Source organism: Larus michahellis, chromosome 5 (assembly GCF_964199755.1).
Source record: "Larus michahellis chromosome 5, bLarMic1.1, whole genome shotgun sequence".
NCBI lineage: Eukaryota > Metazoa > Chordata > Aves > Charadriiformes > Laridae > Larus > Larus michahellis.
This window is the reverse complement of record NC_133900.1, coordinates 38,020,172-38,046,432: the sequence shown is the minus strand read 5'-3', so window position 1 is coordinate 38,046,432 and position 26,261 is coordinate 38,020,172. Positions and strand designations below refer to the sequence as shown.

The 26,261-nt window shown below is 40.0% G+C and overlaps 1 protein-coding gene across 6 annotated transcripts in view; it reads left to right on the top strand.

Moving 5' to 3' along the window:
- Positions 1–26,261, top strand: part of SH3D19 (SH3 domain containing 19) — an 86,162-nt gene that overhangs the window by 19,858 nt on the left and 40,043 nt on the right. For 4 of the 6 annotated variants that reach the window (XM_074589645.1, XM_074589644.1, XM_074589648.1 and 1 more), the window contains one exon: positions 20,772–20,812. In XM_074589645.1, the coding sequence (XP_074445746.1) occupies positions 20,772–20,812 (41 nt within the window). Of the gene's footprint in view, positions 1–12,063; positions 12,245–12,307; positions 12,982–20,771; positions 20,813–26,261 lie in introns of those variants that run through there. The other 2 variants (XM_074589649.1, XM_074589647.1) reach the window with 2 other exon arrangements.

Below are 26,261 nucleotides of genomic sequence, written 5' to 3'. Positions count from 1 at the left end.
CAGCAATTGCCGTGAACTTCCTAACCTATTGATTTGCAAGGCCACATTTACGCTTAAGCTTCTCAATATTCTGTAGTTCTCCTTCTTATGCTCTTGTTTTTAAAAAATCTCTTTCTCTTTTGCCTTATTTCCAAACTCAGTTCTCCACCCAGGAATAGGATCCCATCCATATCCTGTGGTGGATAATGTGATTTTAATGAAGTAAAGCGATAGAGCAGAACAGCTAACACTGGCTCTCCCACTCCTTTGTGAAAAGCCTTTCCAAAGGATGCCCCTGGTGTCCAGCCTTCTGACATGACATGACCTTTTCATTTGATTTTTACAGTCTGATTTTTTTTCACTACGCTTTTACAGTACAGTGGGGTAGCCTTTATAGCTAGAAGAACAGAGGGAACTGTAGCCTCTTCTTATAGCACAGTTGATGTGTTGTATCTACTGTGTGATGTGATGGGAGAGAGGGTGCTTTTCCCCTTCCCTCCAATATCCGCAACAGCACTGTAGCTGTTTCCAGCAGTGTGTTTAAATTGCAGAGGAGTATTGCCTTTGTCTTTGATTACATATATCTACTTAGAACATCAATGACTGTATTTCTTTTTATAATTAAAATACTTAAATTTTTTTCTTAAAATGATGCAGTTACAGTCTACATGTTTGAACTTGTATTATATCATGTCATATTACAATAATGTCAAATAAATCCAAATCATTATCAAAAGGAAAACTAATTTTATCAAAATGTTTAGTTTAAGGTTGAAACAGTTTCAGTCTGTTCCCCTTTTTTCTGGCTTGTCCTTCCCACCAGTACCTTGTTGCTTTGGAGTGTATTTTAGAAGTTCTAATTTGGAACCAAAAACTTCAGATTTTTTCCATGGAATTGGAATTTCAACTGCGGACCAGCTCTGACAATAAAACACTGCCCTAAGTTGTCTAGGTTACAGATTCCCAGTTTTCACATGGAAAGCACATAGAAAATAACAGTATAATGTACCTTGCTCATAATGTTGAGAAAAATGCAGCTTCCAATAGTCTTTCATGTTTCCAATAGTCTTTCATTCCTGTCAGTAGTGCACATGCTTTCTAACCATATCTGTGTATCTTCTGCCCCCATCTCAGTCTCACTGGCCATCATGTCATGATAGTTCTGCTTTCCAGGGTGAGCTATGAGGAAGAAAAGTCATTGTCTAAAGGGTAGTGTTGTTTTGTGCATGTCTTGCTGCTGCTTCTAGGCCAGAACAGGAGCGGCCTGCCTTACTTAGATGATGTACTCTGCTAATTGATAGTGCACCACTCTGTGGTTCATCTCTCATTATAGCTGGAAACATAATCCTGTGGTGACAAATTGCTGGGTGAGATTCTTATCCCCAGTCTGGCCATATCATGTCTGGGAAAAGAGCTGCAGCCTCATAAAGACCAGAGGCCCTTGCTGTAATAACTGAGGGAAAACTAAATAGTGAAATATGCAAGACTTAATTAAAGTGCAAAGAACACTTCTCTTCTAACATAGGCAGTATTTCAGAGCTGTTTGAGTTCCACTGGGGACAGTTTTATGGCTTATGCCATTTTATGATGAGCTACTACACCCATGACACTTTCCTCTCCGGGGGCAGCTCATGACAAGGGAAAGAGAAAATACAGTGGCTCAAAGGCATCTTGTCTACTCTTTCCTTAAGCTGCACGTTGTGGGATGCATCTCTTAAAGCACAACATGGCATCTCTCTCAGGAACAAAAATGACCCTGCACGTCTTTGTACTAGGAGTCGAGGTCTAGTAACAAGAATTTCGTCACTAGAATTACTTTAAAATAATGGAGGTGGACATGGAGATACTAGCTGGCCAGATGAAGACATATGCAATGAGCCTTGAGAAAGGTAGCTATTCTAAGATGGAATAGTGGGTGTAGATGTTACCCACAGGTCTGTCCAGTTCAATCACAAATGTGGAACACCAGGATAAGAAGAGACAAAAAAAAGCACAACCACCACCAACAACTCTTCCTCGGGCTCTGTAATGTTAAGTTTTAGTCTGGAACATGATCAGCTTAATAAAAAGATCACATGACAATATTTCTTCTGATTGCAGAGGTCTAAATCTTGTACTTCCCAACACCATGTTCTTACATGTTTCTGTGTATTTCTAGATCAGCTTGTGCTTGAGTTTTCACAGTATTAGGGATGAAGAGCTCATATACAATGAAGCAGGAACGGTTTTAAAACAGAGCTCAGACATAATTCATTTGCAATGAAAAGGACATAAAAAACTGTTTTAGATATAAGAGTACATAAATGGTCTTTAATATAGTTCATTTTATTATAGGATGATTCCATTTAAATAATGCAGGGTGAAATGTATTTATAGCGTTATCAGGAACTCTGACAAATATTCCGGTTTTGTTATTAGCCTATCAAATGTTTAGTATGGGAGAGATACTACAGGAAGGTGGAGTATTCTAAGTGGTAATACTGGGATCTAGCATGACACTGGGAAGAAATTTTGGGGGTGGATGAATTAAATACCATAGGTAATGCTTTAAAAAGAGGGAAACAGATACTAGATAATGCTTACAAAATGTGCATTAATACACTATCTTTTGCCTCTTCTGGCAATTAACAACCATCTGCCACGCAGGAGAGTTTAGATAAGTGAGGAGTAGCAGAACAGGGCCTGTGGATATAGTTTTCATGTACCACTCTGCACTGATTTTTTTTTGTTAAATATTAGCACATTAGTAAGACCAAAACAGATGTTCCCTGAATCCAAATAATACTTATTGCTATGTTAAATTTTTATCAAGAGACATTTAATTTCATGACCTAATATTAACCATCCTTCAATTATTATATTTCATACAGTATTAAAAATATATCTAGACTGGCAACAGTGATCTGTAATTATCATTATTTTTTGATTTTGCTGTCAGTCGTGCACTGTTGGCTCTGATAGCTTCAGGTTGTGCACTGCTGTAACACAGGTCAGTAAGGTCAAAAGAAGCAGACCCTTTAGCCTTATGTCTCTTAATGTTTTCAAACTGAAAATTATAGTAATAGAATAGAAGATTTCAGGCATCCACATACTTGCAGTTAATCCCTGAAAATGAGTAAAGCTCGTAGAAGGAATTGGATTAATTTCATTATGCTTTTTTTTTTTTTTCCTTTGGGGTAAGAATTATGGATGAAAAAATCCTTAAACACAGTCCTGTAATGTGATCTAATTCATTGTACTTGCCTTGACCTTGGAGATGAGAGGATGAAGGTAGCTAAACACTGCAACAATTTACTGAGAGATTTAGTAGTGTATCGATCACTTGGTTTTTAACATCTAGGAGTCTACTGAGAAAGCTTGCCCTTAAAATGGGGAGGGGGAAGAAAATAATTATTTCATTTCTAGAAGTAGATTCTAGGTTTTAGTGGCATATAGTCTGCCTGCTGATTGTAAAAGTTCTTTTACGGCTGGTTGCCTTCATTTGATTGAACTAAATTGGGCTTTTTTATTTAAAATACATCAAGTCAACAATACAAATAGACACAACCCGTCTTTTGTTCCTTTATAAAGAAGCACTTGAGTGGCTGATCAAAGGGGCTACAGATCCCTTTAGTGAGCATCTGGTAAATCAAGCTATCATTTTTGTGAATGGTATTTTGTATCTTACTTTGGTTTTAGTTTTTTTTATGTAGCAGAATTCCATTAGTGAAAGCTTCTCTGCATTTCTGTTTCTTCTGCTATATAATGATAATCTCGTGAAATGGTGTTTAATAAATATTACAATATTGGTTTGACTGTATCTTAAGAATGTGTTTTCCCAGATCATCTGCGAAGCCTGAAAGACACCTTTTAATTAAGATCTTAAGCCTTTAACAGAGCATGAAGGGAGTCTTAAGGCACAGGCCTGAGAACGTAGTGGAACAGTTCCACTGTCCTCACTTTACCAATGTGCCTTTATGAATCAATATGCTTTTGAGGTCTTGAGAAAACAGACAGTAACAGGATTTTCTGTGTTGTAACCATTACGGTCAGTCTACAGTCACTCATTTAATAGTTCCAGATTTGCACCTCTGAAGGGGAATATGAGAGCCTTCCTTCTGCTGCAGAAATCCTGGTAGCTCCCAGTGCCTGAAGCCAGGGGTTCTAGTTTGAAGCCTCTCAGAAACTGCTGCTGACATTTGTGCATGTAACAACTTGAGTTGTTTTGTCTGCAGGAGTAATTTCACTGCTAATTTTGTAGGCCACTTAACAGATTTTGTGTATTTTAGGTAAATTTAAAATCCAGGGTACTGTATTGGAATTGGGCATTGGAAAGAGTGAGAGGTGCTCTTGTAACCCTGTTTAAGACCTCTGCTTCTCTGTTGTGCCTTAGTCAAATGGACAATGTGGAGAGACTTCTGATGCTACTGCTGCTTCTGTACTGAGAAATCACAGAATGGTGGAAATGGTGGGAAGGGGCCTTTGGAGGTTATGTAGTTCAACATCTTGCTCATAGTGGGAAGCTGCTAACACTAAATCAGGCCAATGATGTCTTTTTCTAGCCAAGTCTTGAAAAACTCCCAGGAGAGAGAGACTGGGCCCAGTTATTTTCTGCCCACTTAGAATCATAGAATCATAGAATTGTTGAGGTTGGAAGGGACCTTTAAGATCATCGAGTCCAACCTTTAGCCTACCCTGACAAGAGCCACTTCTAAACCATGTCCCTCAGTGCCCCATCTACCCTTTTTTTAAACACCTCCAGGGATGGTGAATCCACCACCTCCCTGGGCAGCCTATTCCAATGTTTAATAACCCTTTCAGTGAAAAAATGTCTCCTAATATCCAATCTAAACCTCCCCTGACGTAACTTGAACCCGTTTCCCCTCATCCTATCACTTGTCACCAGGGAGAAGAGGTCAGCCCCCATCTCTCTACAACCTCCTTTCAGGTAGTTGTAGAGGGTGATAAGGTCTCCCCTCAGCCTCCTCTTCTCCAGGCTAAACAACCCCAGCTCCCTCAGTCGTTCTTCATATGGTTTGTCCTCCAGGCCCCTCACCAGCTTTGTAGCCCTTCTCTGGACACGCTCCAACACCTCAATGTCCTTCTTGTAGCGAGGGGCCCAAAACTGAACGCAGTACTCGAGGTGGGGCCTCACCAGTGCCGAGTACAGGGGGAACTTATAGGCTGCTTGTCTGTCTCGTACTAACTTGATTTCCAAATGGTAATGCTGTGGGAGACAGTGTCAAAAGAACCACTCTCAATCTAGTTCTTTAGTTCAAACACTGGACTACTTTATATCCAGAGGGATCAGCTTCATTCCCACAAGCATCCTGAAATATGGTTTTTCATTGCTGTCATTCAAAAGCCTTGTATTGTCTGCTGGCAATGTCTGCATTACCTTGTCAATGCAGCTGTTCCACACAGAGGAAAATTTCAGACTTTTACCCATCCAGCCAGTGTTACAGGCTGTAGTACAGATCTGAAGTTTGGGACTTTGAACCTTGCTCACGCTCCATCTGAAAGGGAAGGGTTGTGTGTAGAAGAAAGGGCAAATGTTGGGGGATGAGACTTGTTTTACTGTTCAATTCTTATTCTTTATATTTAGCTTTTACGATTTTTAAGGCTAAGGAGTAGGAGGTTACTCTTAGGCTAAGCATGCTTTTAAGTCGTGAAAAGAGGAAGGTCCTGCTTTTGTAGGCTCCCAGCTGGTCAGAAGTTGATGTAATAAAAAGCCTCCTTCCCAAACCCTTGGGGTACAGTTTCACAATTGCCCTGAGCTGAGCTTAGCCTGTGCTGTTCCAGAAGGAAGGATCTCTTTCCCTCCTTTGGGCTGTTACCAGTGCTCATGTGGTTAGTTGGATCAGAAGGCTGATCTCCTGGGGTAAAAAATAGCTGTGTCTCCACTTTAGAGATGAAGCAGGTTCAGCAGAGGAGGGCAGAGTGATTTCTTGGAATTTGCACAATAAATCAATGGCAGAGCTGGAAACAGGGGCTTGGTATCATGACTTCTGTTGTTGGTATCTAAAATGTAGGATCATGTGGCTCCATTTTTTTTTTTTTGTTCTGAGAGCTAAATTTTGGTCTCAGTCACTTCGAGCGTGGTGCAATCCCACTGGTTTAGTGTGGATTTAAACTGGTGAAATTTGAGACTGGAATCTGCCCATGTGTCTTTCTTTTGTTTATCATGTGTTTCTGGTCAGCAGCACGTGCTGTGCATGTCAGAGATGTTCTCCTGGGAGCAGAATAAGCTGGAGCAATTTTGTGCAGCATATTTCTTTGACAGCTTCTTTGCCACAATCAATCATTAAGTTTAATTTATTCTTTGCAGTGTTAATTTTCTGTGCTCGGTTTATACTTGTCTGTAAATGAGGAAAAAAAAGATTGCAGGTAGACCAGAGGAATAAATGGCAGATGGATTCAGCCTAGTTGTTGGCAAGTAGGAATCATGTGGGTATCTAGAGCCTGTTGTTGCTGGTGTTTGTTTTAACACCACCAATTCATCACTGTTGCATTGGGGATTTTTGGCTATTCATCTCACAGATAGTGGTAAAGAGTTATTGTGAAGGGCACATCCTAGCCAGCCTCCCAGATTCCTTATTTCTAAACAGAGAAGAGGGATTTGTTTTAATAAAAGAGCTCTCTGTTCCTGGTTTCTGCGAAGGGAATTTTGAAGGACTGTTTGCTTCGGTGCCCTGAACAACTCCTTCCGTTGTCTGGGCTGCTCTCCAGTGCTTATGCTAATTCATAATGGAAAATAATGCTGAGAATGAGATGCTTGTTGAAGGAATAAAGAGAAAAGGGTTAACCCTCCTTCTTTACTGAAAGAATTTCAGTGCTCCTTTGGGCATCTTGTATACATGAGCAAGTTCACTGTCCCATCACTTCGTGGAGGAGACTCCAGTAGAAGGTACTGAGGAGCATCCAGACATAAGGCCGCTCTCCATGTGCATTAGGAGAATTGTCTGGGGCATAAACAACCATGATAGACCTTAGTTCTAGAAAAGGTGATTTCAGGAAGCACACAATTACACATTGCAGTTTATTTAATCACGAGTCTTTCTTTTTAAAGGGCATTTTGAGAAGATTTCACTTTTTCCCTATAAAATGGCAATAATTCTCTTTAAAACACCCATATGGCTTTGGCTTTTAACCCTGCTCTGAGGTGGATGGAAGCTGTGGGGAGAACTGGAATTCTCTGTTATAAGTAACATGTGATAGGCCAAATTAATCAGGCATGGTTATAATTCTGCTTCTTTATGATTATCCTTTTTTTTTCCCCAAGACATTTTAATGACAAATAGCACATGAAATTCATCTGGTGGATGGGAAAGAGGGCTGGAAGAGAATTCTTTCCAAAGGTATTTGTAATAGCCTCAAAGAAAACAGCGAAAGAGAAGCAGCAGCTGCTAGGGGAAGCCTATGGGATATGTGTCAGGGCTGAGGAGGCAGACTCAGCAGGTTGTAACCTTCCAGCTCAGAAGTAGTAGTAGTTTGGTTCTCTCTGAAAGAATTGCATGTTGATATTTTAAGAGTTCTGGAGCTGATACTTGAGCTTTGGTTTATTTCCCTAAGGATTTGTGTAGGTTTCTGTCTAGGCTCAGGTCAGTACCTATGTTTTCCTTCACCTCTGGAATTTGAGTGGGAGGGTTCGCAGTTATATTGTGTTCGTTTCCATGGCCTCTTAACTCTGATGTGCACAAGAGAGCAGAGATTGTTACTTCTTCCTTTTTTTTTTTGGTTCTCTTTTTCTGTACTGCTCACCTACTTTGTCATTTCATTGCAAGTTATTCTTTGGTGTGTGCAGATCAGTCTAGTATAGGTAATAGGTTACCTTAAATAGTATCTGTTTTGGTAGGTTGATCAGAGAAATGATTGATCAAGTAGTCTTTCAAACCATGTTTCAGTTGCATCCTCATTACATCATGGGAGAAAAATATTCGTAGTGAGGCCTGTCACATTGATAGTTTCTTCCTTCTTCCTGTATTTCTAATGCTTGCTGTGCAGTTTGCACAGCTGTACTTTATACTCTGATCCTATCGTTTGTGAGACATTGCGTTTCTGCTTTCAAAAGCGATATTTTACTCAGTGCAGGTATCACCATTTGAATTTAGGCTGTGTTTACGTATGGGATTTGTCCCAGCTTTGGCCATCTGTGACAAACCACGGGCTCAACTGAGCTGGCACTAGCCCTTAGTGTAGACAAGGATGAGCTGCTTTTGCATCTGTTTCCAACTACTTCAGCTTCAGGAAGAGAATAAAGATTCAATGGTACAAAAAGTCAAGTTGCCTGTACCCTTGAAGGCTAAAGTCAAGGCAGGTCACGGGCAGGTCCCTTGCTACAGAGGACTGAAATTAGACCACACAACCCTAAATGTGGAACGTATTCATGTAAGTATAGTCTTTATAAGAATGCATAGCCACATCTTAATCTTGGGAGAGTTGTTAACGAGAGGTTTGTCATCTGTTCTGGGTGTAGTGGACATTCCCATCTCCTGAGGCTTGAGACAAAGGTTGACTTCTAATTACGGAGAAGGTCCAAATTTAATCATAGCGTTCTAATCACAAACAATGATTACTTTGTTAATTCTGTCTTTTGATCTACAACATAATATCTAGTTCAAGCAAAAGAAGTACATCAGTGATCTCGTGTTATATTAAGCAATATTTTTGCTTGGAATAAATGCTTAGTGGAAAGAAATAGCTTTAGTTTTACTATTGTAATTCTTCTATTCCATGTAGTCTGGACTTCTGCTTCCCTATCCCCTCACACACCAGCATCTAGTATTAATATAGTATTAGTTCAAACAATACTGGTATCATTTTATAATTGCTCCAGTTCAGGAAGTTTCCCTTCTCTCCCAAGAGCACAGTTTCTTTTGGGCAACTGCTTTTAAGACCATCATGGGGTTTTGTTACCTTGTTTCCACTGCTCCTTCTAAAATACTATGTCCATGAATAGCTAAAATCATGTAGAGGTCCTGACAGGTGAAGGTTGGGCAGCTAGGAAGAAAGAGTACAGTATCATGGGCCAAGTACAGTAATGACACCTGCAGGAGAGGCTCTCTCACTACACCTTACTGGTGTATAGGACAGAAAATTATTTGCATTACTGCCCAATCCATCTTCTTCCTTCTGAGGCTGTTGATAACGAAATGTGTTCTTTTAAACGAACATTTTACAATGAACAGACTACCAATGCTTTCAGTTAATGACAGCATTTCTTTTTTTTCCATCTAGGACAGATATGAAATGATGACACAGTTCTCTGTATTTCCTTTAATTACTGTTCCCATACTGTCTTTTGTAGTTTTTTTAAATTATGTCTGTTAGTATTTGAATTGACAAAATGCACTTCTTAGTGCAGTAACTGCCTTGCTGCAGGTGCTAAACAGGTATTTTGCTTAGTGTAATGCGGATGTACTTGAATGGCAATTGAAAACAAAATCATTAACATTCTTGGAGGGCGTAAACTAGAAATTGACAAGATTATTTCCACATTAAAAAAATCAGGATTTTCACATGTCTTTAAAAAGCAAGCAATCCAAGATTTGTCCTTTTATCTTAAGATTTATCTTACTAGAGCAACTGAAGTAACTGGAAAAAATGGTGAAGCTGTCAGTCAGGGGACCTCCCTCCATCCTGAAAGACAACTGAGGGTATAAAAATGGCCTTTGTGGAGCAGTCCAGAAGTCCACCTATTCCAGTATTCTTATTCTGTCTTTGCTGATGTGTGAAGTTGAAGCCTAAGGAAGAAGATAAGGAAAGAAACAAGTGGCATTGGAAAGTATCCATGCATTCTGTCAGCATCCAGATTTGTGTGGCACTGGGTCTCTGAGAGAGGTGATGCTTTGTATTTAATAGCCCTCAATGGATTTTCTGTAGTTTTTTTTTTTTAATTCATTTTTTGTAATTCATTTTAGCACCCACAGTGTTTTGTGGGAAGCAGTGCCACAGTTTAACATGTTGCATGCTGAAATGTTACTTTGACTCTTTCAAACTTGGTGTCTGCTAGTTTTAATAATGCTTTCTATGTCCTGTAGTGTAAGAGACGGGGCTGTCATTCCTTATAGCTGGCAAAGCTTCTTGATAAAGTTAAAATGCTGTTGTTCTGGAGTTAAATAGATTGTGTTAATCAATTAGGGAGTCTTAAGGAAAAGGTCACTATTAGTTTTGGAGGCTCAGAGGCATGTTAGCAAGGGCAGAGGGGGTTAAGGTTGTTGGCTGACATGAGAAGAAGGACAGGAACAACTTACTGCCTTTGGAGTTAAGGGCATCGCTGAGACTGGAGGTTAGAGAAATTACCTGTTATGTTATCTGAACTGGGAGCCTTTAAGCTGCACTGGAGATTTTATTTTTTAAGAGAAATATTATTCTCTAGGCCTGTCTTAGTTAAGATTTGGAATCAAGGGTCAACGATGAAGTGATTATTACGAGAGAAGGGTTAACCCCTCTGGTCCCTGGGTTTTCTGTTCGTTCAGTTGCCTCAGTGAGCTGAACCTGATACTTTGTGGCTCTTAATTTCCTTGGCCTAGTTTACCTGATGGCATATGGTGCATTGATTGAAGCGCATAGCATATGAAAGAGCCATGTGTTTTGCGGATTCTTACAGGCTAGGGAGGGGCATTGATTTCTGTGGCTGTGAAATGTTTTGGCAAGGTATTTCTTAGGACTGTTGCTCTGGAAAGGTCTGGTTCAATCTGTTCTACAAGGTGTTTTTTCTGAAGCTAAATTTAGTTGGGTGAGGAAAGGTGATGATAGGGATTATTTCTTCCAAGCTATAACCATCCATTAGGGGCTACGCTATTTACTGATTTGCCATATAATTTGAGGTCCATGATGTCGTAAGACTGCCAGGGTGTATGACTGAGGGTGGAGGAAGTTCTTCCTGTCTTGTAGTATGTTTGAATGGTGACTTGCTCAAAGATGAGTCAAAGAAGTGTCCCCAGTAGCTAAAGACCTTCTCTTGGTTGTTGAGGTAGGTAGTTTGAGTGCTCTTACAGTGAATTCAGTGCTGTGGCCGCCTATCAGGGTTTTGCAGTGTGTTTGGGGTAGATGCAAGTTTTGGAAGTTTAGTTGTGATTTTAAAAATCTGTTCAGCTCTGATGGTTGATGCTTCTGTTTCACCCTTGGAAAAGATTTTGACTATCTAAAAACTTGGTCGTTTTTCCACAACTTGGGCTAACAAAGAGATTACCTTTACCTATACGCTGTACCCTACCTACATTCTTGTAGAAGCAAAATTCCAAGACTTGAAAAATAATCTTTGATGCGTATCTTTTGGGAATTGTTGACCTTAGTCTCAGAGTTGCTGGATCTTTGTGAATGAATAAAAAAGACTGCACTTTAAGGTCATATTTAAACATGGAGGTAAACATTGTAGACCTACAGATGTATGAATGTATGGTTTGTTGTTATGTAGTGCAAGTTTCCGAGGAATCATTTTCTGTATTTTGTAACCAAAAGCTCCATCAATATCTGTGGTAGAGAAGAAAAGGAAGTGTTTCAGTGTTTTTGGAGGAAGGGCAAGGGAAGAGTGTATAGGCAAAGATGCCGTTTCTCTGACTGAGCTGCATGCAGGGCACTTTCTGGAAAGACGGGTCTAGTGAAGGGTGTGGTTATGAGATATAATTTTACAATTTCTGTGCACTGTGCTTTCTGTAAGGGCCACTGTTACAAGTTCATGGACCTCACATACTGTAGGGTGTAACTGGGTGAGTCAACAGTCCATTGGAACAAGATGTGATCACACATGAAGATAGTTTTACTTTTGTGAGGCTTTAACATGGGAGGGTTGAGCGTGAGTCCTTCTGCTGCTTGCTAAACGATTTATCTTCTTTTATTTATAAATACAAATGGCCCCTTTGAAGCCCATATGTCTCTTTATATGGAAGACCTTGTCATATTCTTACACACATTGGTTTTGGCTGCTGGTTCACATTTACAGTGTAGAAGGGTTTTTGTTTTTAAGAGCTGAGTTAAGACTTCACTATATTTGATGCATATATATTAATACATCTGTTTTATAGACTGTCCCTTCACAACAATTGTTTTTGCTCTCAACATACGTCTATAATTAAAACGATGAGAAAATTCCTTTTTTTTTTTCCTCACTCAGCTAAAGCTTAAACTCCAACACATTTCACGATGCTTATTTGACTCAGATGGCCTACAAAGAAGTTGAATTAGCCTAAAGGAGCATGGAAATCCTACTGAATGGGACTTGTCAAAGAGCTCAGCGTTGGCCATCATCAGCATTGGTCATCGTCATACTTTGAAATTCTCAAAGGTGCTCAGCTGATTTTTTTTGGCACTGGGGTGACACCAGCTTCGAACACTTCTTGTAATCTCACTTCTGTGGCTGCAGTTGAACTTTGCATTTTATGTTCTTCTCAAATGGCTGGCTTTTATATTACAGAGCTGGAATTGTATGCTGTTAATCTCTGACTAGGTGGGATCCAGATACTATCTTAACTGCTGAGTGTAGAAGCCATTTGGTACTGTCCCTTTGAAGTGAGACTCAATTATCCATCTACCAGGTGCCTTAAGATGCCCAAAGATTCCCCAGGAACTCCTTACTCATACATGTACTAGCGTCTTCCTCAAAGGATGTGCAATAGGTGAAGCAAATGGGCCTATATTTTACACAGATTTTTTTTTTTTTTTACACAGGAAACAAGCAGGTCTAGGCAAAATAAGAAGCACCTATACCTTGTTCCCTGGGTTTCATTACTGCTCTGAAGTCTTTGAAGTCTGTATGCTTGCAAGAACCTGAGCATTTTCCTCCAGATTCCTCACCTCCAGCTCATGCATCCGCTGGGTCCTGCTGAGTTCTCGCCCTTGCAGTCAACACCCATTTGTTCCTGCTCGTCCTCTCTGGAGCCATGCCCTGTTGTGTTTCTATTCCTAAGCTTCTTAGCCTCTACGTTTTCAAAAGACCACCTGAAATACACCCATCTTTGGACTACTTTGAGTGATTTCCTCCCGCTCGAGCTATTCTTTTCTTTTCTCCTTGTTGATCTGGAGGTAACCTGTTTAGTAGGCATTGAAGATACTCACTGTTGTAAAGCAAAGCATTATCTGTTTTGTTAGTAATCATTAATGCTTCATTCACATACCACTTTCCCCCTTTACAAAACTTTAAAGATAGCCTTAACACTATACTTATATGTTCTATGAAGTACACAGACTATTTGAAGAAAATCTAATATCCATACTTAATAATAGTTAAAGCCTTGTAAAGATATCTTGAATTCTGTTGATCAAGATCAACAGGTTTTCTTTATGCCTTTGTCCTGCTCATCCTTCATGATTAAACCAGGTTTTATTCATCTGTGATGTCAATTATAAAGGTTCTGGACCTCATTCAGCCACCAGATTGTGTTTGATGTACAGAGATGTATGAAGCAGAGATATATGTCCTGTCAGTTGCTAGAGAGGGCTTTGATTTACTGACTGAAATGCTACTGCAAATAATTGAACCAAAGAACCATTCTTCAGGAACAAGCTTTGTTTTGTATTGTTTGACGGTAGAAGTAGGGCACTCTCATCTTTTGCCATTTGCAAATGCAGAAACTACTTAGACTTTAATGGTAAAGAATTTCCATCAGAAGAAGCTGCGGTTTACAACTGAGTTGTTTTATCTGAAAGAGCTGGTTCTTCCCTTCATTTTTTTAACCCTTACTTTTGTGTCTGAATATATTGCTGGCTGGGCCCAAATATGCTGTCACTATCACTATGACAATTCACTGATACCTGCATTTACATTTACAGTGCTACATTGCAATTATGCTATTAGTAAAATTATAGGTGCTTGCTACTGCTAGAAATATTTACTACCAAAGTTAAATTGTTATTAAAGCATAAATACTATTTATTAATCTTATTCAAAACATACTAGCAGGCTTATCGCAACAGTGAGTAAAAATATGTTGATAGATGGCATAGAGGAGAATCTTAGCTGTTCCAGGAGGGCCAAACTTCAATAAGTAGAGCCCTCTGTTCTTGTAATGTACATTTTATTGTGAGCTGAAATCAGTCAATATAGAATGAAGACAGAAAATAACTTGAATCACGCGCTGAGGATTTGCCTTTCTGGAATGGGTGTGTTCGTACAGTCATCTTTGGGGGCAAGGTGCAGTTCAGCTCAGGTTGTTACCTGAAAGAAAAGGAGAGGGGAACTCTAGCTAGCATGTCTGTAGCTCTAGATCAGGAAGGAGTTAATGCAGGGTATCAGGAAAGAGTTAATTCAGGGTGTACACGAGCTGAGTGACTGATTCACAAAAAATCTGGGAGGTGTCTCAGCTTCAAGGTCTAAGCTGGACATTATTAAGTGTGGAAGCTGTTGCAACCTCAGGACTTCTAGTTTGCTGTGAGAATTGGAGTGTGAAATGTTATCATCTGCTGCCATGATCTGCTTTGACTTCCTGCCTGTGTTCTGCCTTAAAATTGAAGGTTTGGTAGGTAAAATATGATCCCCAAGTATGACAGTGACAAGCACATGAATATGTAATAAGTGGTTGAAGAAACAGCTAGAGAGCAATTCCTGAAAGAATTTCCCTATGCAGATCAATGTGAGCTGTTTTAATTAGCTGAGCAGCTGGATTTTAGCTGCTTCTTAACTACATCCTCACTTGTCCAGACAGTGGGAAGTCACAGTTGTGGCATTCATTAAGTGATGGAGAAGTAGACATTCTCAGCATAGTGATGAGGACTGAATTGTCACTGGATTTAATTACTGGTTCAGGATTACTTGCTTTTGGGGCTGGACCCAGGAGAGAAGTAAAATTGTACCGGGGTGAGCCTGATTTCCTAGATGACCAGATCTGTACTATTGAGCATGTGATTTCTAGGTGGCTGGATCTTTATTAGCCTTCTGTACTTGCGGAGCCATGACAATACCCCATGATTTCGCAGAGAACATGAGAAAGTGTCTTCATTTTACAGAGAGATCACTGTGGTGCCAGGCTGCTGCCAGCTGCTTTTTTCTGGTGCTTGTCTGATGTCCCAGTGAGCCAATCTGGATGACCAGATGATTGGGGGGTGGGGGAATAAGAAAAGAGTGGACCAACTGATAACGAAGGGTGAGAAGAACAGCTGACCTGAGGCATAGCCAGCATTTGGTAATTTGCTGTCAGATTAGCTGCAGAGTCATGGATTTAAGGTTTGTTTTTGAGAGCAGAGCCTGAGCTGCTTCCCCCAGGGACAGCTGCTGGCCTCCCCGGCTGTCCGTTCCCACCGCTTCTCCAGCATCACCCTTGTGCTTGTGGGGCTCTGCAGCCAGCTGGAGCAAGCAGCCTGGCTGGCTGAAAACTAATCGGGATGTTTGGGATGGGATTGTTTGTTGTTAGCAAAATCACGTGGCTGATCCAGCAGACTTGTGACAATGTCAGCACCGACACAACTCTTGGTGGGAACAGTGAGCCTGGGGAAGCTGGGACTACAGGCTGCGCAGTCTCGGCTTCTCTCACGCTAAGGGGGAGACTGCACCTGGAGCCTGCGTGCCACGTAATCTAATTCACACGTATCAGCTGGAAGACTGGGAGTCCTCTGCAGTGGAGGCGTTGAAGAGACTGAACACTGTGGATCCATTTTCAGTGTAGATTCACTTAATCCACAGAATTAATACAGTTCTGTCTATTGCATCCACATCATGAATATGAGATAGCTGTGACTCTTCTGTCCTAGCTTTGGGAGCTTTTTGGTCAAAATAACAGGTCTGTCTTTGGCCCGCTGTAAGGGTGGGTAAGGTGGTAAATCTGATCTTTTGCACCACCCTTAATTTAACTATAAAATTGCTAACATCTTTCTGTAATTCAGTCTGCAGTGAAATCATTTAGGTGGCATTTTAAACATTCTGTGTTTGGAATAATGTCTTCTAATAAGTTTTTAAAATGTTACACTGTAGTACACTGGCTTTTACAAAGACGGCGTGATTCTAAAGTAACTGAGAGGAATATATGATGCCTTTTATTAAACTAGTGTTTTGCCTTACAGTAATTTCAACATCAGCTATTTAAAAATTCTTGGCTCACATTCCAAGCAGTCATAAGACATTAAAAATAGCAACATCTTAACTTTTTTTACTGTGTGTGTGTGTATACATGTAAGACAGAGTGAGAACCATCACAATTAAAAATATATTAAAAAGCTTTTACAAAGGTGTGTGAACTTAAAGACTGATACTTTAAGAAAAGCTTTGTATAACATGATGTGAAGGATAAATTTTGAGACTTTGCAGCAGATGCTTCAGTATATTTGTTTTTTACAAGTGATCATTCTTTTTCACTCTTTCCTTCCCCCGCCCCCCTGACTTTTGTGTATGTCTGGAGTGATGTATGAAAGAAGTGCAATCAGTTTTCCTGTAGAATATTCATTGCTGTATCAGTTCAGACAAAGAAACTGGTCTGATAAAGGGACAAAGTCCTGGTTCTGATAAAGGGAGCAGGCGTTATGGAGGATTGCTCAGGGCCTGCTGAGAATCCCATGCAAGCCAATAGGAGACTGGTGGAAGTGGATGAAGGAGAGATGCTGAGACAGGACGGTAGCTTGGGATGTCTTTGTATCCCAAGCAGTATCACAACCCGTAGGGCAGAAGACTGTAGATAGCCAGAGGAGACCCCCTAAATGGGTATGCTCACAGGCAGGAGGGAGCAGTCACAAGCCAGTGCTGCCTGTGCCCTCCAGAGGCAGGTAAAGCCCAGCACTCCTCTGCCTGTTTGTACTGAGCAGCACAGCTGGCTCACCATCAGCCGGCTGGTGGGAGCAGTCTATGAGTTGCCCTCAACTGGGCTGGAGCCACTGCTGCTCCTGAATCAGATAAAAGATGTGTGGGTGAAAAGGTAGTCAGGACCTCTTGGCGTCTTTGCTTGACTAACGTGTGACTTAAATGCTGTCCTGCTCCGGGCACAGACAAATCCCTGCCTGTTCACTCAGAGGTGCCCGTGTGATTTGAGCTTTATTCCGCTTGAACAGCACCTCCCTTCCTCTGTAGTGTGGGGACTGTTCAGGTGAGTGAGACTCGCAACGGTCACTGCGTTGGGTCAGGAGTCACCCCGCAGGAGTGGGCCTTTGAGAAATACCATAGCTACACTGAAGTTGTGTTTGAAGAGAAACACTGCTCAGTGCAAGTAAAAGTGTCGGAGCAGAGCCTCCAGTGAGGGAGAGACTGTGGTTTATGCACAGTAAGTGCACTTATTCCACTAAACAGTTTACAGCTCTTTGCCCAGTCTAGCTTGTGGCAATTTTATTTCCCCAATACACAGACCTCAAATAAGCTTTTGAAGTGTTTTCCTCAAGTGTTTATATTTAGAAAACCTGTCCTTGAAACCCAGAATAAAGCCTGCCAAGAGGAGTGAGTAAGTGTTTAAACATCTTCAAACACACCACTGCAGGTTCTTTATCTTTCAGAAACGGTGACCCATTGGGACCCTTTTCATATTACAGCCGACTTAAAGTACCCAGCTGCTTTCAGCATAGCAGGTACAGCAGCTTACGGGTCCCATCTGAACCTATTCGAGTGGGTTTGTTTGCATGTGCAGGGGGCCCCACTGAGGTGGGTTAGTTCCCCTTTTTGAAGGGCTGGCAGGTGAAGCTCAATGAAGCTGCTGCCTTAGCTGGAAATGAAACAAAGTTTGTGCTTTAAATTAACAGTGCACAGGGGTCTAGGACAAATCTGCAGATGTCAGAGGAGTTGTTCTGGTTGTCCACTCCTGCACGGTAAATCGTATATGGGATGGATGAATAGTTTGCATCTTTACTTATTCCATATTAGGTATGGCTGGGGTGGTGTTGGAGCTAATGTTTCTCAGAGTCTTTAATGCGCTGAAAGGTCTGTCTTCCTGCTGTTTGCTCTGTTTTCTTCCAGCAATGAGTTTGGACTTTGCTTATATACATTACAGGGCAACACAGGAGGTGGGGCTGGTTATTGTCATGCTGACCCCTCAGGTGTTCTGATGTAACTGTCGTGGGAGTCGCACTGGGACCAGGATCAGAGATCCCACAGATTAAACTTTTTCCCTCTCCATTTTTCCTTGACACGTGTTTGTGGGGATTTTGTGTGTGCTCTGGTTCATTGCTGTGCCTTATGGACAGGAGGAGGAGGTGGAAAGAGCAGGGACTCCACATTGCGAAGTAATTGCGGCAGCTCCTACATCATCAAATAGGAGAATTAAATTCAATTTGATTGTTAATTATTTGGATGGCTTGAGAGAAAATGTGTCATTAACTGCGGAGCAGAGGAGCATATTAGCAACCTTTATCACTCTGTCTTTGCAAGACAGGACAAGAGACCAGAAGTTGTTGCCTGTGGAACGGGGAGGGTTTAGCTCAGCATAACAAAATCAATCTGCCCCAAAACCAGCATCTTATTTAAATTACTGGGGTTTAGTGTGTAACAAAGTTATGAAATTTGCAGTTCTTTACAGGACTTCGGGGGGGGGGGGGGGAATTCTACATCCACTCCCATTTCCATGTTTTTGAATAAATGTAAGCTAAATGTGAATCAAACTCTCCTGGGGGTAGGAAACATAGCGCTTTGCCAAAAGTTTGTTGATGGGTGACCTGTTAATGGAAAGTGGAAAAGAAAAACTATCTGCTAACAGCTTGTTTTGCCTGTAAGCTCGTAAGTTTTTCTAACATAACCGTGTTGTCCTGGGTTCTAAATTACACAGGTAGTTGCATACTTGAACTGCCTTGGTCTTGATATATGCTAGGCTGGTTGTGTGAAAGGTTTTGCTTCTTTGTTCTTCGCATTTTGATTTTAAAATTGTTTTCTGTACCTTTTTGGTCCTCATGTTGCATGGAAAACTTGAACTTTTGCCTACATGACTCCTCCTATGATTTCTAGCCAAAAATACCTACTCATATCTGAAAGTGCTCATCAGGTTCTGAGGCAAATTGCAATGGGTCGAAGCACTCTTGCCAGCAAAAGAAAGAACTTAACTTGTTCCATTTGGTTCTTACTGACACTTGAATATGCATACTTTGTAGATTTCCTAATTTCCTGCTATAAAACTTAAGTAAATCTTGAATTCTGAGTATAGAAAGTTTTTGCTACGCCAAAAGATTTCAGATTCCTGTTACCAGACTTCAGTCTCCTTCCTGTCTGATACTAAATATGATTAAAATAAAACTTTAAAGATAGTAGTTATTCACAGCAATGAAAGCAGAAAAATAAAGTTTAGAAAACGAGCATCCAAAAGAAAGAGACTTGAGTTATAAGGAAGAGAAAAAGGAGTCTGGGGTACACATGTGAGGAACATACAACTAAAAAGGTTTCTTAAAGATAAGGCTGTATTATGATGGGGCATTTTGAAGGAAAATCAGAATCTTTTTCTGCTGAGAATGCATAGTGAAATATGACTGATAGAAATGTTTTCTAACGCAGCTTTGCTAGCTGTGTGGATAGGGGCCAAGACACATTTGAACTGTTTCTGAAAGCAGACAAAATAGGCATTGTTTATCCTAGACTAGCCAAACTATTTCAGAAAAAAGTTCAGTCAGAGCCACATTGATTTCTAGTCTTAATTAGTTTTCAGAATGACTGTAGAGGGAGGACATTTTTCATCCACGTCCTTTTTGACTGTTTCTTTCTTCTCTCCTCCAAATCCCCCTGTTCTTCATCCCACTGGAGTAACTGCGGCCATCAGCAATTGCAGTGGAAGGGCACGTGGAGCTAAACTGAGCCCTGACAGAGTTGGTGTGTCGCACGCCTGCTATGGGCAGAGTGAGAGCGGTGTTAAGATGCTGATGCCTGCCCTGTACTAACATTCCTGCTGTTATACTGCTGGTGAAGACTGTGGTGGAAGTTTTCCAGAAAAAACTTGATTAGTGTGCCTTTCTGTTGTAATTAAGATATTATATTAATTTAAATCAAATATAGTCTATTTGTTTTCAACCTTCAAAAAGACTATTCAGCACTAACAGAGACTTCTTACCACAAGTACTGTTTACCTGTTGTGGTTTTTTTTTTTAAAAAGAAAGAAGAAAGAGCAAAAAATGTCCTTTTCTGAAGTAGTTGTGTATTGTGGGTTTTTTTTTAATCTCCTCTGCAGCTTTGCACAAGTGGCAGGTTATTAAAAACATATTTTTCCATTAGCAACACTTTCTGAAAACAATAATCCCAAGTTAGTTTTGATTTTTACCCACACAAATAGTAAGGACTGTCGTATCTGTTAAATAAGACCTTCAGAAGAGAGGCATCAGAAACCTTAGTCTTACCAAGAAAACAGATGAGTTGACAAAAGGAAACATTTTTCTGTCCTTGCGTATCAGCGAATTTTTGGTCACGTTGTCTTCCTGTCTAACCCCACCCACCAAGTTATTACTGAAAAATGCAATGTCAACTGAGAAGGAAGATAAGTTGTTAAATAATGGTTGAAAATATTTAGCAAAGGTGTTGCAGGTTTTTACTCATCTGTGTGAGTTTTTATTTATTTACAAGAATGTTAGGTCATTAAAAGCTTATAATCTGAGAATACGCACACCCACATGGGCTCTTCTCCAAGTTTTCCCGTCAAATGAGACAGAATGTGAACTTCAACACAGAATTGAGAGAAAAAATGGTTTTAAAAATTGGCTTTCTATCTTTGCAGAATCTTGCAGCTAAGCTTTAACCTGGTTTTCGTTAGAAGGGGTTGGGTATGGTTGTATGCTCCAGGACTTTTGGACAAGTTTCTGTAAGATAACAACCTAGGGGAAAAATGCACTTGGCAAACCCTTTACAATATATGGGGAATTTCTGCATGATGTTATTTTGTTGTTTTCTTTTTGAGACATTAACCACATTGTGCTTTTTTTTTTTTTTCTTCATTAAGCCAAGGACCATTGTCGTCCATAAGAGCAGCAATCAAGAGATGTAAGTCTACTTTTCCTATTTTTTGAGAATCATAGTATTGTAAGGTTGCTAAATCTTTGGTTTTATTAACTGGTTATGTTTCTATGTGACAACAAAGTAGTTATCAGGCTTTTGGGGGGCTGTAATTTCTTTCTCACTCTTTGTTTGTTGCTTCACGTTAGACCATCTTTTTGCTTTGCTGACAAGCTGTCCCTTCTTGCCAGTTACTAACATTTTCTTATTGATGCACTAATGCATTTGTGCACAGATGTGATCCATCTTTGAAGAACTTGGGTTATATATGCTCAATTTTTAGTTCACTTGACAAAACAGAAGATGGTTCTATTTTAGTAGAAATCTGCAGCAACTGCTCATTGGCTATACTGGGGACAGGATTAGACTCATGCACCAGGCTCATTGTGGAAAACAAAAAATTGTTTATAAATCTTGAATGAAAGTCCAAACTCTTCTTCCCTGATTTAATTGTTTAGCTCTTCTTTCCCTTTCCCTGCTCATGATATTTCCAGGCAGAGAATTTTTTTAGCTGCAGCTTCCAAAGTATTTTTTGCTGTTTTTTTCTTCCACTTTTCATTTTTATTTCCTTTATGTTCATGATTTCTATTTCATATTAATGAAACAGCCCTTACGATTCTGCTATGGGGAAAAATAAATTGGTGTATGTACTACTGATTTGTTTCTCATGGGCCTATTAGTCAGGGGCTCATTAGTATGGATTAGGTTGGAGGTGGTCAAAGGGGATCATGAAAGCTTTATTCAGAGCAAGTCTGCATGACGCTATAGTTAAAATACAACACTTTATCTGTGCTGCTGCTACCATAGATAGGAAACTGGAAAACAGAGAGCACCAGGCCACAGAGGGCCTTTTGTGGTGGAGTCAGAAGTTGACTCAGACTGCCTAAGCCCCAGTACCTCATCTAACTGAGAAACTGTCTAAAAGATCATCAAGCAATTTATATGTATGTTTTTGAAAATATATTAGCAAATGATACTTTGTTTTGAGGCACAATCAAGTAAAAAATAACCAGGAGTCAAGAAGTCCTGGCTCATATGTTATAACATCATTCTTAATAATATTAATATGTAAACAACTATGATGAAGTATAAGTACCATGTAAATTATTCAGATGATAACCTATTAAAAAAATCTCTATGCACATATCAAGGCATTGTATGTGAAACAATAGTTCATTGTATGCCAGTAACCATACCTGTGGGTGGACCTAAAGTGAAAATGGACCCTGAATAATTCCTAACTCCCATTGCCATTAATCTGGAAAAAGTATGGTATTCTCTGGAAAGTGTATTTACCTAACAGAGTTAGAAATCTGTCTTTAATTCTTAATCACAGCTTCTGTGGGCTGTTTATCTCTAACTTTCAAGAAACATAATAGGTATGTGCAGGGTTTCAGCTTTCCAACCTGAGGACAATGCTTTATATGACTTTGTATCAGTGATCTCTCGGTCTTGTGACCAAAAAAGAGGGTTTATTTTCCTTTCAGCCACCCTGACTACAACTCTGGATAGAAAGACGATGTCATTTTGTTTCAATTGTTTGACAGCTCCATAGAATTCAGAAAAGTGACCCCAACGTGCCCGAAGAAAGCAAGTGTATGAACGTGGGATATGCCTGGGAGTAATTTTTTAATCTCAACTCTTCAAAAGTTACCCCTGGATTTTTAATGATGGTCTCAGGCCAGGACACACCACTAAATCCAACTCCCACTGAAATCAGTGAAACTATTTCCATTGGCGCCAGAGACAGCAACATGCACAATAATGCCAAAGAAAGTAAAAGAAGTCAAGCCAAGTGCTGCAGTAGTGAGGCAAAGGGGCATAGTGTTTTCGCTCGCTTCTCCACTCTTCCAGAGTAGGGTGTCGTTAAGGAGCAGGGATACAGAAGTCTGCTGCCCTAAAACATTGGAAGAACCTGCATTCCAGGTTCTGGGCTTTCCCGGCTTTTCCCGTGGCTTGGAAAATGGAAAAGTTCCATTCTCATTCTGTCCTAAGCAAATATATGGCTGAATGAAGGGATATGTAACAGCTTGTATGCACTCTGAGTGAGACTGTGGCTTCCCATTTGGCGGTTTTGCAATTTTTGCCGTGGGCTTTGTTTGTTTTTCATTTTTGTTTTGTTTTGCTTGGGGGCTTCCTAGGTTCTTTTGGCTCCCACTTTTTCACAACCAGATCAATTCTGTGACCTCATTCTCTCCCCATCTGCATAAACATTTGGGCTGGCATAATGCAGGGAACGGTGCAGAGGCAGGAACATACAGCCCGAGAAAAGGTGTGGGAAGGAGTGAAGTGCCTTCATAAATCATTATTGTCAAATTTGAGTGAAACTGCAGGCCTGCTCTAAGGGTGTAGTTACACAGTTATTTTTCAGCAGCAATGCCAGCCTCTCTGGCACCAGGCAGTTTGGTCAGCTGTGAAGAGGGTATTTGACCTTGCTGTGGGTAGGAAGAGGAATCCTGTCACCCTCCTAGGTTATTTTTGATCAGTTCTCTCCCTGAAGTTGTGTAAAGAACTGAAGCTGGGAAGCAAAGGCAGGAAATAGAGACTGCTATTGGGGGTTGCATGTTCCTTCCCCCTATGCTGCTGGTGGTCTGAGCCCAAGGTGAGCAGGTTCAGGGAGATAAAATGGACAAAACCTGTACAGAATGTGCTTATTTCTTTACTTAACATTCTGAACTCACTTACTGTGGAGTCATATGAGTGCTAATGTTCGTTCAAGAGGGGACAAAAGTCCGTGTTTGGAAGAGGAATCGGTCATCACCATCTCTTTTAGCTACATTCAAGCATTAAATCAGCCTAGCTATAATGTCAAACAACCTAATATTTCCCTGAGGTGCCTGGAAACAGAATGAGAAGAAAAGGAGCAAGACTTCCCCCTTCTGCCAAGAAATAGTTCAGGAGGAAAGCTTCAACTCTCTTACTTCAGAGATGCATGAAGATTCCCGATCAGTTTGAACCTTGAAATAGTCTAATCAAATCTTGGGTGAAATCAGATTTTTTTTTTTTTTTTCTGGTTTTGGCTTGAGGATTACCTGATCATTTCAGTGTTCCCTGAGGAAAAGCTTCTGCAGCCATGTGACACCTTTGGTATTGCAAAGACGGCAAGCGTGGCCTCTTGCATGGGACCATTCTGTCATCTCTTCTGGTATATTATTTTATAGGTAAGGGAGGGAGTGTTTCCCCACTCTTGAGGCTGTCCTTGAGATAATGTAATGAATTATTCCTAGGCAGCTATACAGTAAGAAGAATAACTCCTCAGTCTAATAGTCTACATATTTTGTAGGAGTGATGGAAGAAACATCCAGCCCCATGTTGGAAAAGCACTGAAAGAAGCTGCATTTTTAAATATTAGCACGTGTCCTTGTTGTAAAAAGTAATATTAGTACTTTAAAACCTATTAATAATAGTTAACATGAATTAACTGAAATAGTTAATTGGCAGGATTGTGTTAACTCACAGCTGCTGGAAGGGACAATAGATAAAAATCATCAGAAAAATTTGGAGTTTGATTTCCTACAAGGCTTGGGCTATTTGAGGCTATGGTACCAATCTTTAATGCAAAATGAAACTTGCTTTTAAAACACTCTGCAATGACAAAACTGTTCCGTATTTCATACATATTTGCTAATGGAAACACAAATATTATTACGCAGTGTCTATATTGTGTAAGTGCTCAGTGCTCACAGCAGGATGGTATCTGAGCAGATCCCTGAATGAACTTCATAGTTGCCTCTATATTGCCTTAAAAGATTGCCTGAAAGACTGTAAATTCTAGCCCGACTCTCTTCCAGGCTCAAAAGTGCACGTCAGAATTCCGTTGCCACCAGCTTGTCTGTAGCATTGCAGTTTATGGGTTTGTGCTATAATGGTGGTTGTACTTACATAGGCATCTTGAACTCATAACTTTGAGTGGCCCCTGCCCCATAATCTGTACGTGTCAAATACAAATGGCATATTAAGTGCACTTGAAAAGTAGGACCCAGAGAAGAAACGGCAGAGGAAAAACATTCTAAATGTAAGTATACAGCACAAATTGAGTACCCTTTACCACTGCACATTCAAAAATAATTGGATAAGGCCCCCTAAATAGTGCTTGTAAGAAATATGTACAAAAAATGAATCTATAAGTCACTGATCTGTCCTCCATTTACAGTATTACCATTAATCCTTTACTTGCTTAAATTCTACTATACTAGGTTAAACACCTTTAGATGCCTCACTGACGCTAATGGAAATAAATAGTAACAATGTTATGAGTTGATTTGACATTTTGACTGTCCCCTGAGACCGATAAAGTTATAGGAGGAAAAGGTGTGGATTTTATGCACTGGCTTTTTCTGCTCCCACCCCTTCTTTAACCGCTTTGCTTACCTTTTACTTAAATACCACTTAAATAACCATATGGTCCTGGAAATGTCAACAATTCTCACCTTGAGCATTTCTTAGTGTGGAAGTTGAGACGACGACTGTCTTGTCTTCAGCTGTCAGTATGTAAACCAGCACTGAAATACATTTCTATTGACTCCCCTGATGGAAGAAAGGTTTTTTTAAAACCTTAACGCTGCCATAATTTGAAATCTGTGGGGAAAAATTAATAGCATGCTTTTTCAAGGCAATCCACAAAGGGAATGAAGAATAGGCTTACAGGATCAAAAGACCACAAGGCCAGAAAAATGGCTGCGGGTTTTTTTCTTTTGTTTTTAAATCAGGTGTGTGCTGTGTTTTAAAATTTCATGTCTTCTCTCATAGAGTTTTTAATTTAAATTCATTTCTTTGAAATGGTAAAGGAATAAAAGCTGTGCAGGTCTGGAGGCAAGGATTATTTAGAAAGTTTATATTTTCTTTTTCCTAGCATTTGTGGAACTCCAAGGAATATGTGAGAACAGAAGATGTGGTAGCTTTCACCTGTGTTCCTACTGTGGTTTTAAGAGCTTCCAAAACTAAAGATGTTGTAAAAGTGTGGTTTTAACAAAAATGTGACAACAAAAAGAGGGGAACAGTTGATTGAGGGAGGGAAGAACTTTGTCAAGGTTCTTAAAAAATAAATGTTTATATTAAATGTTTATGTACGTGGAAGTAACTTGATTCTGTAAATGCCTGGGAGATTATTTTTTTTTTTTTTCAAACAGACTGAGCACAGTCTGAAAACATATATGATAGCTTAGACATTAACCCTTTTGAAGAGAGATATTTGTGTCTACTAGTTATTTTTACATAAATATTTTAAATGCATTATTTTCAAGTGAGTTTACTTGTTTACTTGAAATTTGGAATTCGCTGGATTATATATATGCCTCACCTAACTTGCTTATGTTGAGAAAGAAAAAAGTTCTTTCAGACTTTGTTTAGGTTTTTCTTATTTGTTTTAAGAACTTTCATAAATACAAGTACATTTAGAGCCTCACAGGAGAAAGCAGCATGTAGAATTTATCTAGAA